At 33.3% G+C, this 12,144-nt stretch overlaps 1 protein-coding gene across 2 annotated transcripts in view; it reads right to left on the minus strand.

Annotated features, from left to right (window-relative positions):
- Nucleotides 1–878: 878 nt before the first annotated feature.
- Ro60 (Ro60, Y RNA binding protein) overlaps nucleotides 879–12,144 on the minus strand; it is a 28,420-nt gene continuing 17,154 nt past the window's right edge. Inside the window, exons 5-9 of one of the 2 annotated variants that reach the window (XM_076831892.1) lie at nucleotides 11,692–11,829; nucleotides 6,969–7,085; nucleotides 6,092–6,205; nucleotides 5,419–5,565; nucleotides 879–3,626 (exon numbers count right to left, since the gene is read on the minus strand). In XM_076831892.1, coding sequence (XP_076688007.1) covers nucleotides 3,474–3,626; nucleotides 5,419–5,565; nucleotides 6,092–6,205; nucleotides 6,969–7,085; nucleotides 11,692–11,829 — 669 coding nt within the window. In that variant the 3' untranslated portion in view covers nucleotides 879–3,473. Of the gene's footprint in view, nucleotides 3,627–3,763; nucleotides 3,928–5,418; nucleotides 5,566–6,091; nucleotides 6,206–6,968; nucleotides 7,086–11,691; nucleotides 11,830–12,144 lie in introns of those variants that run through there. The other variant, XM_076831893.1, reaches the window with a different exon arrangement.

Genomic DNA, 12,144 nt, shown 5'->3' on the forward strand with positions numbered 1-12,144 from the left:
TCAAATTTAATCAGCAATTCTGCCTTATCTTTCCAAAACTTATATATTTTTGCAAAATGTAGGGGAAAAAAAAAGAACCCAATAAATGGTATTTCATCATTTTTAGACTTATTATTTTAAAAGCTCATGCAAATGTGTTATATTATCCCCTTAGATATAGTTTTTTCATCTATCCAAGAGGCTGTTAGTATTAGAATATATTTCTTCCTTCTTTATCAGAGTGTTGTGAATTCTTAGTCAATATATTATCTGTGAAAATCTTTCTTCTGCAATTTTCCATTCTGAACAGCAATGTTTAAAAAAATTACTTGGCCTAATGAACTAGTTTTGTAAAACTTTTTAATCCTTCAAAACTCGGATCTATTAACAAGAATATTTTTAATTAAAAAAAGTTCTAACTAGTATCGTGAGCCTTTTAATTTTTCAATAATAAATCACTGATTCTTCCACTATCCAAGCATCAAACATTACTTTAGCAAAAGAGGTTCCAATGGGGCAACACTAAATTTCATTCACAACCATATGGCCACACTAACATTCTCTCAAAATAGTTATTTAGCTAATGTTTAATAAATAGAATTTCCAAAGAATTTCAACTAAAAGAAAAGGTGAGACTGTAAATTCATTTTTTATTTTTCTAATTACAACTATATCTTGGAAATATGTCATTACCTAGGACTCTAACAACTGAGTCGTATCCCAAGCCTAGGACTGTTTTTAAAAGCAGTATTTTCCCCAATATTAATGTAACAGTAATCCTAGAAGTAATTCAGAAAATAAAGCTTGTTTATCACTCAAGTACATTGTATTTATAATGAGGTAAAGTCTTTTACTTTTTTTTTTTTTTTTTTTTTAAGAAAGAGTGAGAAAGAGAGGGAGAGAGAGAATTTTTTAACATTTATTTTTTTTAGTACTTGGCGGACACAACATCTTTGTTTGTACGTGGTGCTGAGGATCGAACCCGGGCCGCACGCATGCCAGGCGAGCGCGCTACCACTTGAGCCACATCCCCAGCCCCTCTTTTACTTTTTTCTATAGGACTGTTATATAGCAACATAGCTTATTAAAACAATAACTGTGCTTGAGGATTACTATGAATTAAAAATGATAATGTTTACATCTGTTTTTCTACTCTTAAAGCAATCATATATATACATTTCCTTAAAAGTTTTCAATAATTCTATTTTCTGAGAATAATTCTATTCTTCTAAGTGAATGTGTTCCCACGATGTGGGGAGTGAAAAGTGTAACAGGAATGAAGAGACCAAGATTTGTAGATCACGTATAGTGTTAGAGACTCAAATTCTGTTTTGAACCTTGGGTCTCCAGATGAAATTCAAAAGTTAGTTTTTAAGTTTCTAAGGTATCATTCAAGCTCTAAAGTATCATAGTTTGAAAGTAAAATTATGTTCTCTGGTGGTTTCTTTCAGTTTTCCTTTCATATTTGTCATTCTTAAATCTTACTCTAATCCATTTAATTAGACCTATCTAAATACTTCAAAAAGTCTCCTCTAATACATTTTTCTGATGGGTTTAAAATTAGCTCCTATATTTGTATGAAAGCTCTATCTAAATAGCACATAACTGAAGTTAAGTAAAACATTTCTATTATATTTAACAGTTCTATTAGGAATAAAAAAATCATATTATAATTTTTAATTTTTGAAGATATTGGGTTCTTCAAATTTGATCTGAACATAATACTGTATCAAAAGTGGCTGTTAAATCCATTCCATGCTTGATAGAAGGTTAAAACCAGAAAAATATCAGAAGCGATGTGAATCTGGAGTGGGAAATACAACTAGCTTTGTGGACCAAAAATCTCTTAGGTAAATAACTGTTACTAGTTTTAAAAACTGCTATTAGTTGTCTTGCAGGAATAGCTAAATATCAAGGCCAGCATTAATATGCCAAATACATTTCAAAAGAACATTTTCTTACTGTTCCCAAAGCCCCAAACTACTATGAAAATAGAAAAAATACGTATTCAAATCCTCACACTATTAAAGTCACCTTGCCTCCAAAACATAAAATCTCTAATTCCCAAGCACATAGGTGGTTATAATTTATGTTTACTATTGTTTTACATTTATCATAAGAGCTTTAAGAACCCTAAAAAATCTTTATTTAATATTTAAAGAACAATGCATAAAAATGCAAGTTTTACATGTAACAGCTATCTTAGACAACCTTTATAGAATTATGAGAATAGATATTAACATTTCAACAGATTGCTTTAATGTTAAACTTCCTAATGAAGATGGGATACTTGTTCAAGAAAATAATGAATATGTTAGTGTAATGTAAAGGAAGTTTAATGCACATAAACAAAAGATAAAAATAGCAATTTCCTACAGACTGATTAGTTCAAAATATGCTACTCAAAAACTGCTTTTCAAACCTGAACGACATGGCTTGCTCTATCAAAAAAGAATGTTCTGTCACAAAAATGGATTGTGGACATGTTTACTATTAGAAAATATTTAAAACCCATTTATAATTGACTAGAAAAAGTAATTAAAATAATTTTTAAGAGTAAGGAAAAGGCAGTTGAGATTCTAATTATTTTACTGTTAAGATTATGAATAGGGAACTCAAATTCTTGAAATGTTATTTCTATTTGTGAGTATGAAAAACAAAAATGTGACGACATGAGGCTATGTTGTTATTTAGAGGAAATCACTGTCAAGTTACAGCTTCATTCAGAGCAATAAAGCACAATAAACAAAGAAAACCAATTCCACACCCAACACAAATTTTAGTCTCTTCAGACCCTATAACATTCTTAGGGTTTTCCATTATGTTTCTTCTTAATGGTAACAGATTCTACAACTACAAATAAAACATCAAGAATAAAATATCTGTTTCATTGAATAAGAAAGCTGTTATTTATATGATCTTAGAAAACTCTGAAAGGAAATTTTAAAACTCACTCATAATTTAATCATGTGTCTTAAGTTTTTTATCCCATATATATAAAAGTTTACAGATGAGTTTCATATTCCTTCACAGTTATATGGTCTAGTGCATTTCAGAGTATCTGGGTATTATCAAAGCTGTCCTTTTCCAATGAAAACATTTAAGAAAACATTAAGCACTTCTCAAATAAGTAACATGATGTGGAACTGCTTACTTTTGGATATCACCTTTTTGAAGTACAAATGTATCATTGACCAGAGCAAAACTGTTTGACTATTTTATAGTATCTATTAACAAAAAGTTCTCTATGAGAGAGAGGAAGCTGTAATATCCTGAAGCTGTTTCCCAAGAGCTAGTTTAGTAGATAGAACTTTGGGTTCATCTTTATTTTTCCTTCTTCCTAGTTTTTTTTTTTTTTTTCTTTTTTTGGTAAAGTTACTTTCAATTATGCACACACTGCACTATCATCGTTCACTGGATTGAGATCAGGTGGGAAGTAGCTGCATATTTTCAGCGATAGCAATGGACCTCTTAGGTCATGATGGTGTTTATAGTTAAATCACATCTAATGTGAAATTTCGAATTACATCCAGGGCTCCGGTATCAAAGCCGCACATATCCAACATGCCTCTATCATCTGGGTCTGCAATGGTAAAACCATTTGATGTCATTCCACAAACAATGAGTTTAGCTGGAATATTCATTTTCTGTAGAAAAAATACACAAAAAACACCAAATACATAACAAGTTATATGTAAGGAAAAACAAAAACTTCCAACATTATAACAATTTAAAATCTCTGTACCACATCTTTTACTTAAAAAGCCAATTTTTTTTTGGGGGGGGTCATTTTTGCTTCAATCTTTTAGAGTCCAACAATATGAGCTATACAAGAATGTAAAACAAAATTGTGTAAAGAACCTACCTGAATTTCTTTGTTCTACATTTTTGTTTTATGGGTTCCACAGTACATTTTTAAGCAGCCTGGAGACTTTGTAATTATGAAACCTGTTAGGATATTCAGGGGTGCCAAACATTTTTATCAACATATCAAATGTTGGGTAATATGTGTGAATACACACAAATATAAGGAAATACATCTTTGGGATTTTTTTATATTTGGTTTGTAGTTTTCATAAATATATACATATTCTACAAAAAGTTTTCTACAATATATACATGTTCTACAAAAGATAAAACACACACACACACACACACACACACACACACACACACACACGGTACTGGGGATGGAACCCTGGGGCAATCAACAACTAAGCCACATCCCCAGCCCTTTTTTGAATTTTATTTAGAGACTGGATCTTGCTGAGTTGCTTCAGGCCTTGCTAAATTGCTGAGGATGGCTTTGAACTGGAAATGCTCCTACCTCAGCCTCCTGAGCTGCTGGGATTACAGGCGTGCATACTTAAGATCTTGTTCTCTACTTCTACATTTATGGTTAAAATAATTGAATATTTGAGAAAAACCAATAATCACTGAGTGTCAGACACTACAATGAACTCTTTAAATAAATAATATACCTAATATAATTGTTGTTCTGACCCTAAAAGGTAAGTACTATTATGTATTGTGACATGTATCAGTTAAGTAGTTTTCTCAGATTCACAATTTGTGGAAGAGAAAGACTCAGGACTCAGACTTAAGGCTGAGTAAAAGGCTGTATTAAATCTATGTTCTATTCCTGCTCCTATGATTCTCAAAATTACATGCATCACAATTCCCTGGAAGGCCAGTTCCACCTTCAGAATTTCTGATTAGAGGTGACAGAAGGAACCTAGGAATGTGCCTTTCTAATGAGGTCCCAAGTGATGCTAAGGCTGCTTGTAGGGAAACCATACTTTGAGAACAACATCTTCCTTAACAAGTCTATTTCTACTTATAGTCCCAAGTCACATTTTAAGTGCTAAACAGACCCATGTTGATTAGTGGCTACATTACTGGAATCTGCAGTTACAGAACATTTATGTCATTTAGGAAAGCTCAGTCAGGTTGCACGGTCTAGAACATAGGTATTTCCATAAAACTTAAGACATAGATTATAGCTTTGTTTAATTTTTTATAGTTGTTTGCAAATACCACAAATGAGACTTTAATTTTTCAAAGAGTACAATGAATTATTAAAAAAAAAAGTATAGCTAAGGTAAATATTTTATTACCATTTGCAATAGTATTAGTAACAGCACTGCAACTAGTTTAAATAAATACATTATGTATTTGTAGTCACTTTTTATAATTTCATCTTTATTTTATTTTTATGTGGTGCTGAGGATCGAACCCAGCGCCCCGCGCATGCCAGGCAAGCGCGTTAGCGCTTGAGCCACATTCCCCAGCTCTGCTTTTTATAATTGCAAGTACTGTCTATAATTGACACTGGGTCTACACAAAGATCAGAACTACTTTTAGTATTTTTATTTTTTTAAACAATGAAAAAGAATAGATTATTATTCAGATGGGGAAAAACAACAGGATTTGTTTTACCTTTCGATACTCCTTTAGAGCAATAGCAGGATGGATGCTTCCAGCAAAGGTCTCGTTATCAGTGAATACAATGAAGACATCAGCAGCTGTGTTTGTCTTCTGAGCCCAAATTATTGGAAGAGAGCAATCTGTTCCACCTGCTGGGATCTAACCCAGGAAAAAAAACCAAAAAACCCCCCCATGAATTAGAATAAAATTGCCCTAGTGTCCATAAATGAGATGTCTGAAATAATTACTTAAAAATACAATTTTCATGTTATTTTATTTACAGCCAATATATATATAAAATATATACCTTCCCTAATAAGACCATAGTTTCTTTTTAATTTTGTACTTCTCAGGAGAAAATAATTTGTTCTTACAAATACATAGCATGCAAGATGTCAATATAAAATTATTGTATAATACATATTAAGTAGTATTTTTTGTTTTGTTTTGTTTGGTACTAGGGATTGAACCTAGAGGCACTTAACAAATGGGCAACATCTCCTGCCCTTTTTATTTTGATACAGGGTCTAGCTAAGTTGCTTAGGGCCTCGCTCAGTTACTGAGGCAGGCTTTGAACTTGCAATCCTCCTGCCTCAGCCTTCCAAATTGCTGGGATTATAGATGTGCGCCACCAAGCCCAAGTACTTTTTTTTTATGTTAAATAAACTTAATAAAATTTTCTTACCTGATTCATAGCTATTAAAACTTGCTGTAAGGTCATATCTATAGTCACGGGGCATGGTACCATTTCATGTGAAAAAGCAACTATAGAAGAATCCTTTTCTGTTCGTGTAACAACCTGAAAATTCAATGGTAGTAATTTTCAGCAGATTGCGGGGGGGAAGTATAGTATTGACTTCATCTTAAACAAACAACACTATGAAGCTTGTTTTATTTCTAAACTTATACTACCGTGCAACAATAAAGTATACTACCGTGCAACAATAAAGTAATAAGTCAGTGGTAATATAGTTTACACGAACTTACAAAGAAGCTGGTTAAAAAAAAAAAGCCACTTTTCACAATAATCCTTTGAAGCAAATAAAGACTATATTCTCATTTTATTAAATTAGGAATAAATTCACAGTAATGAAAAAAAAAAAAACCCTGAAAACAAAAACACCCAAATAATTTTCCTGGCTCTCTATGTTTTCTGATATCTTTGTCATCAATATTTTTAAACATCTTTATTTTTTTATTTTAGCTGTATATGGACACAGACTTTTATTTTTATTTTTTAATATGTTGCTGAGAATCGTATGTGCCTCACACGTGTTAGGCAAGCTCTTTACCACTGATCCACAATCCCAGCCCTTTGTCATTAATTTTTAAGCATTATCTACTTCCTCAAAAATACTATTAATATTATTATGGTATAATTTAAAATTTCAACTCTGACTATTCCTTAGAAATAATTTTCAATATACTTAAATCTTCTTTACAAAATTCTTTAAATATAAAATGAAGTGAAAAAAAGATTGTTGATATATCTCCCTTTATAATTTAACCCCATAGAAAACAATTTCTTAGAGGAGCAAACACTCTATTTTATGTGTTCTCACCATGCACATTGCTGCAGCAACAGTACTAGCATTGAGTATACTACCCAAAACTCTTTGGTTCATAGAAGCACTGACATCAACAGCCAGCAAGAAACGCTTTCCAGTTGGCTCAACTGTCTAAAGAGAAAACAAAACAATCATTAAAAGTTGTCTCAGAAACTGTAAAATGAGAATTTTATTTCCTTACTTTTCATTCAAAAGAGTCTCTAATTTTTTTTTTTTTGTATCAGGGAATTGAACTCAGGGGTACTTAACTACTGAGCCACATCCCCAGCCCTATTTTGTATTTTATTTAGAGACAGGGTCTCACTGAGTTGCTTAGTGCCTTGCTTTTTGCTTGGCTTGGCTTTGAACTCTCATTCCTCCTCCCTCAGCTTCTCTAGCTGCTTGGATTACAGGCATGTGCCACTGGGCCTGGCTTTTATATGTGTTTTTAGTTGTTGATGGATCTGTATTTATTTATTTGTATGTGGTGCTGAGGCGAAACCCAGTGCCTCACACATGCTAGACAAGCATGTTTGTTTATATGTGGTGCTGAGAATTGAACCCAGTGGCTCACACATACTAGGAAAGTTCTCTACCAATGAGCTACAACCCTAGCCCAATTTTAACCATTCATAAGTGTAGAATACAGTGGCATTAAGTACATTCACAATGTTGTATAACCATTATTTGTATTTTAAGAACTTTTTCATTACCCTAAATGGAAACTTTATTATCAGTCCCAACTTGCCCTAGTATCTGTTATAGGCAGATTCTTTTTCATTTGTTTTGGGTATTGGGGATAGATTGAAGCCAGCAGAGCTTTACCAGGGAACTATATAACTAGTCCTTTTTATTTTTTTGAGACAGGGTACAGCTAAGGTTGGCCTTGAATCTGTGATCCTCCTAATTTAAGCCTTCTGAGTTGCTTGGGATTGTGGGTGTGTGCTACTAGGCCAAGCATCTGGCCACTTCTATACTATTTTTTATCTCTCAAAATTTGCCTATTCAGGCTGGGTAGAGTGGCGTACACCTGTAATCCCAGTGGTTCAGGAGGCTGAGACAGGAGGATTGCGAGTTCAAAGCCAGTCTCAGCAATAGTGAGGCACTAAGCAACTCAGTGAGACCCTGTCTCTAAATAAAATACAAGATAGGGCTGGGGATGTGACTCAGTGATGGAGTGCCCCCTGTGTTCAACTCGGAAACCAAAACCAAAAAATCCCCAAATTGACTATTCAGGATACATTATATAATGCAATCATATAATACTTGCTCTTTTATGTCTGGCTTGTTTCATTTAGAATAAAGTTTTCAAGATTTATCCATGTTATAGTATTTATCAAATTTCACTGCTTTAAGGCTAAATCATATTCTATTCTATTCTATGTGTATAAAACACTTAAACTGTTAATCTTTTGATGAATACTTGGGTTGTTTTGTCTTACTGCTGTAGTGAATAATGCTGCTATAAATACTGCTATACAAATATCTGTTTTGAGTACCTGTTCCAATTATTTAGGACATATACATAGGGGTAGAACTGCTAAATGGAATGGTAACTTTATGTTTTAACTTTTTGAGCCCTTGTTTTTCCCAGGGGCTGCAACATTTTATATTCTCATTAGTAATACAACAAAGTTTTGATTTCTCCACATTCTTTCCAATATTTATTTTATGCTTTCTAATATTAGTGTTACAATTAGGTGTAAAATGTACATCACTGTTTGTTTTCATTTGCATTTCCCTATTGACTAATGAAGATGAGTATATTTTCATGTTCTTATTGGTCATTTAGAAATCTTTGGAAAAAAGTACTTTGCCCACTTTTAAACTGAATTATTTGTATTTTGCTGTTGGATTTAGGAATTCTTTTTATACATGGACAGTAAACCCTTATCAAATAGATGATCTGCAAGTATTTTCTTCCATAATATAGGTTATTTTTTCATTCTTTTTCTTTTTCCTTGCTGGGGATGGAACCCAGGGATTCACACATACTAGAGAAGCACTCTACCATTGAGTCACAACTATGGTCATTTTTAGCTCTTAAATGGTCACTGATCTACTGTGTACTATTTTTTTATAGTGTAAGGAGCCAGCCTAACTTCATTCTTATGCACATGAATATGTAATTTTTCTAGCACCATTTGTTGAAGACTGCTTTTCTCCATTGAAATATCTCAAAATTCTTCTTAAAAAAAATCAACTGACCATATGTCAGGGTTTATTTCTGAATTCAGAGTATTTTGATTACTGTAGTTTTATAATAAGTTTTGAAATACAGAAGTGTGAGTCCTCCACTTCTTTCAAAGATTGTTTTGGCTACCTGGGATCACTTGAAATTTCATATGGATTTTATAGTGGGTTTCTCTATTTCTGCAAAACATGACATTGGGATTTGAAAGAGATTGTATTGCACCTGTAGATTGCTTTGGGTAGCACTGTGATCTTAAGCATTCCAAACTAGAAACATGGATGTCTTTCCATTTGTCGTCTTGAGTTTTATTAACAATATTTTGCAGTTTTCAGTATGTGATTCTTGCATCTCCTTATATTTATTCCTATCTTTTGTTGTTTTTTTGATGATACTGTAAATGAAAAAAAATTCTAAATTTCTTTTTCATTGTCATTGCTACTAGATAGATACAACTGATTATAACAAGTTAATTTCACATCCTGTAACTTTATGTTAGAGTTTTCTTGTTTTATAGTTTGTTTTGGTGTGTGGTGTGTGGATTCTCTAGAGTTTTGTACAATGTAAGATCATGGCATCAGAGGACAGGGATAATTTTACTTCTTCCTTTCCAATTTGGAATTTTAAAAATTACTTTTCTAATTGATAGAATTTCTAATACTACATGGAATTGAAATAGAAAAAGTAGACATCTTTGACCTACACCTTATCTCAGAGAAAAGTTATCAATCTTTCACCCTTCTGAATAAGATGTTAGTTTTTCTTTGGTACTGGGGATTGAAACCAGGGGAACTTTACCACTAAGTTATATTCCCAGTCCTTTTTATTTTTTGAGACAAGGTCTCACTAAGTTGCTTAGGTTGGCCTCAATCTTGTAATCCTCCTGCCTGAGTTTCTGACATTACAGGTGTGTGCCATTACACCCAGCTGTCAGGAGTTGCATACAGGAACTAAGCGCCCCTTAGCTTTGAGCGATGAGAATGTGGAGATGTGGCAAGCCAGCCATGGGCTGTGTGTGTGTGAACTATGAGCACTGAGCACATAGTGTGGACTGAAACGATGTTGCCCCTGTTTGGGTGGGTGATGTACTTTGGCTTGCTCTGCCTATGATCCCCACACAGCACATGAGATGGGCATGGCATTCCTAGGTGTCAGTCAACCTGCTGACAGCAAGACATCACTAACCCCCTGAAACCTGACCTTATGCCTCATTTGAATGGCTTCTCCCCAATAAAAGTGTTCAGCACATGCTTCACGCTTTCTTGTCTGCCTTGTCCCCCTTGTGGGAGCTATGGCTGAGGAGTGGTCACTAACTCAAAGAAAAGGTACTTTCTATGTTTTTATTTAGTCCCCAAATTCACTTGGAGTGACCCTGACCGATCTAATCATGTGTTGCAACACCCAGCTATGTTTTATTAAAGTTCATTTCTACCCCTTATTTATTTATAAACTATTTTTCTTTTTAAAATTATGAAATAAGCCAGGTATGGTGGTGCATGCCTGTAAACCCAGTGGCTCGGGAGGGTGAGGGGGAAGAGTGAGGCAGGAGGATCACAAGTTCAAACCTAGCCTTAGCAAAACAGCAATGCCCTAAGCAACTCAATAAGACCTTGCTTCAAAATACAAAAAAAAAAAAAAAAGGACTAGGAATGTGGTTCAGTGGTTAAGTACTCTGGGGTTCAATCCCTGGTACCAAAAAAAAAAAAAAAATCATGAAATGATGTTAAGTTTTGTCAAGTGCTTCACCCTCACTCTACAATTTAGATGAGCATGTGTTTCTGTCCCTTCATTCTACTAATGTGATACATTACACTGAATGGTTTTTATATGTTGAATCATCCTTGCACATCAGGGATAAATATCACTTGGCAATGGTGTATAACCCTTCAAATTTGCTACTGAATTTGGATGTAATTTGTTGCATATCAAGAAAACTTTAAAACCCCCAAATTTTAACTTATTATTCTGTTATGGGATTTCCATTCTGAAAAACTCACTTGCTATCAAGACTGATGAAATTCATCTACCAATTAATGGAAAAAACGGGACAGAGAACCAAGTCATAGAAACCTATAAGAATGCAAACTTTAAAATTTAATAATTTATCAAAATGATCAAAATCATCTTAATATAGTAGTTGCTAACCAAAGATAATAGAAAATACTTTACTTATAAACTTATGATGTTATTGCCAGTCACAGTGGTGCATACTTGTGATTAATAGCAACTTGGGAGGCTGAGGTGGGAGGATCACAAATTCAAAGCCAGGCCAGGAACTTAGTGAAACCCTGTCTTGAAATAAAATATAAAAAGGACTGAAGATGTGGCTCAGTGGTAAAGCTCTTCTGGGTTCAATCCCCCAAAACCAAAAAAAACCCAAAAAAACTTACATTATTATTTATATACCCTCTTCACATAGATTAATGAAGAACAAATGAATATATACTCTAAAATGGTTACAACTATTCATACTACCTTTAAAATGTTTTTACAAAAAATGTTAATTCCCAAGTCATTAAAAAAAAAAAAAAAAAACAAACGTCAAACCTTAAATGTTTTATAAAAAGCAGCATCTAATGCTTTTAATATTTCTTCATCAGGGCGCCACTTCAGTTTTCCTCTGAGTCCATGACCTGTTTTATAAGTTTCTAGTGCAACTAAAACATGAAATGGATGTATTCGAGCCTAGAAACAAGACAAAGATAGAAAGTAAAAGCAAAATTCAAGTTAAAAAATAGTAATTATGCATCTTCATTACATGATGTGCTACTATGTAGCTAAGAAATACATTTTATAAAGAAAAGAGAAAAATGAGGATTTTTAACCTTTGAATTCTGAGTCAGAATGTAATCTGGTATATTGGGGCTGGGGTTATAGCTCAGTAGTAGAGTGTTTGCCTCTCATATGTGATGCACTGGGTTTAATCCTCAGCACCACATAAAATTGAATAAATAAAATAAAGGTACTGTGTCCACCTACAACTAAAAATATATATATTTT

Source organism: Callospermophilus lateralis, chromosome 13 (genome assembly GCF_048772815.1).
Source record: "Callospermophilus lateralis isolate mCalLat2 chromosome 13, mCalLat2.hap1, whole genome shotgun sequence".
Taxonomy (NCBI): Eukaryota; Metazoa; Chordata; class Mammalia; order Rodentia; family Sciuridae; genus Callospermophilus; species Callospermophilus lateralis.